Source organism: Grampus griseus (assembly GCF_964374135.1).
Source record: "Grampus griseus genome assembly, chromosome: 9".
Lineage (NCBI taxonomy): Eukaryota > Metazoa > Chordata > Mammalia > Artiodactyla > Delphinidae > Grampus > Grampus griseus.
In genome coordinates this window covers 39928374-39929780 of record NC_139003.1, presented here as the reverse complement: position 1 = coordinate 39929780, position 1407 = coordinate 39928374, and the positions used below count along the sequence as shown (strand labels likewise).

The following is a 1407-nucleotide window of genomic DNA, read 5'->3' as shown; positions in this document are numbered from 1 at the left end:
ACTGTGTAGATATACAGACCTCTTGATGAGGTCTTTAACCATTAAAGGTCAAGAATCAATGACTTAACTGTGCTTTCAGTGTAGAGTACACAGAAATGCATATGACAATAATCTTCATTCTTAAGGCACATAAAGCTTACGTCATGTAAACAGATAAATGACAAAGTCACATTGCCAGTGCAATGTGAACAAAATATGAACAAAATTCTGGAAGTTGGTTAGTTATACTGGTGCTTTATCTCTTCCAGGTGACTCCTGAAGTATGGCTGACCACAATAGTTCCTCCTGCAATAACCCTATAAGGTCACCCCATTTAACCAGGCTCTACTTCATAGTGCTCTTTGGAGGGCTGGTGGGCATCATCTCCATTTTGTTCCAGCTGGTGAAAATGAACACCCGGTCTGTGACCACCACAGCAGTCATTAACCTGGTGGTGGTCCACAGTGTTTTTCTCCTGACAGTGCCTTTTCGCCTGACCTACCTCATCGAGCACACTTGGACATTTGGGTTGCCCTTCTGCAAATTTGTGAGCGCCATGCTGCACATCCACATGTACCTCACATTCCTGTTCTACGTTGTGATCCTAGCCATCAGGTACCTCATCTTCTTCAAGCACAAGGACAAAGTGGAATTCTACAGAAAACTGCATGCTGTGGCTGCCAGTACTGCCCTGTGGCTACTTGTGATTATCATTGTGGTGCCCCTGGTTGTTTCTCAGTATGGAATTCATGAGGGTTATGACAAATACCACTGTTTTAAATTCCAGAAAGAACTTGTTTATGCATATGTGCAAGTCATCAACTATTTGATAACCATTATCGTCATAGTTATTGCAGTGATTCTCTTGGTCCTCCAGAGCATCATCATTGTGTTGATGGTGCGGAAGCTACACCACTCCTTACTATCCCATCAGGAGTTCTGGGCCCAGTTGAAAAACCTGCTTTTTATAGGCGTCATTCTTATTTGCTTCCTTCCCTACCAGTTCTTTAGGATCTATTACTTGTACACTGTGGCACATTCAAGTGACTGTAATGACAATGTTGCATTTTATAATGAAATCTTCTTGAGTGTAACAGCGATTAGCTGCTTTGATTTGCTGCTCTTTGTTCTTGGGGGAAGCCGTTGGTTTAAGCAAAAGATAATTGACCTATGGAATTGCCTTTTGTGCCGTTAACCACAAAGTATAGTATTCAGAATTACTTCCTTAATATTGAGAGTGGAAACAGGAATAGTTATTTCATTACTTGATTAAAACCATGCCTTAATACAGCCAAATAAAAGGACTATAAAATGTCAGAGCCTTCATTTCAGCCCTTATTTAATTCCTACCATCTCTGAATGATACATATACAAAGACTAGTAATGTTCAATTTACCTGGTGTTGCAATACTGCATTATTTTCCAATA

The 1407-nt window shown here is 40.4% G+C and overlaps 1 protein-coding gene across 1 annotated transcript; it reads left to right on the top strand.

Moving 5' to 3' along the window:
* Positions 1-262: 262 nt before the first annotated feature.
* Positions 263-1174, top strand: LOC309826978 (putative G-protein coupled receptor 141; the record flags this gene model as incomplete). Its single annotated transcript, XM_082661440.1, has 1 exon — positions 263-1174. The coding sequence occupies one exon, from the start codon at positions 263-265 to the stop codon at positions 1172-1174; it is 912 nt and encodes a 303-aa protein (XP_082517566.1).
* Positions 1175-1407: the final 233 nt, after the last annotated feature.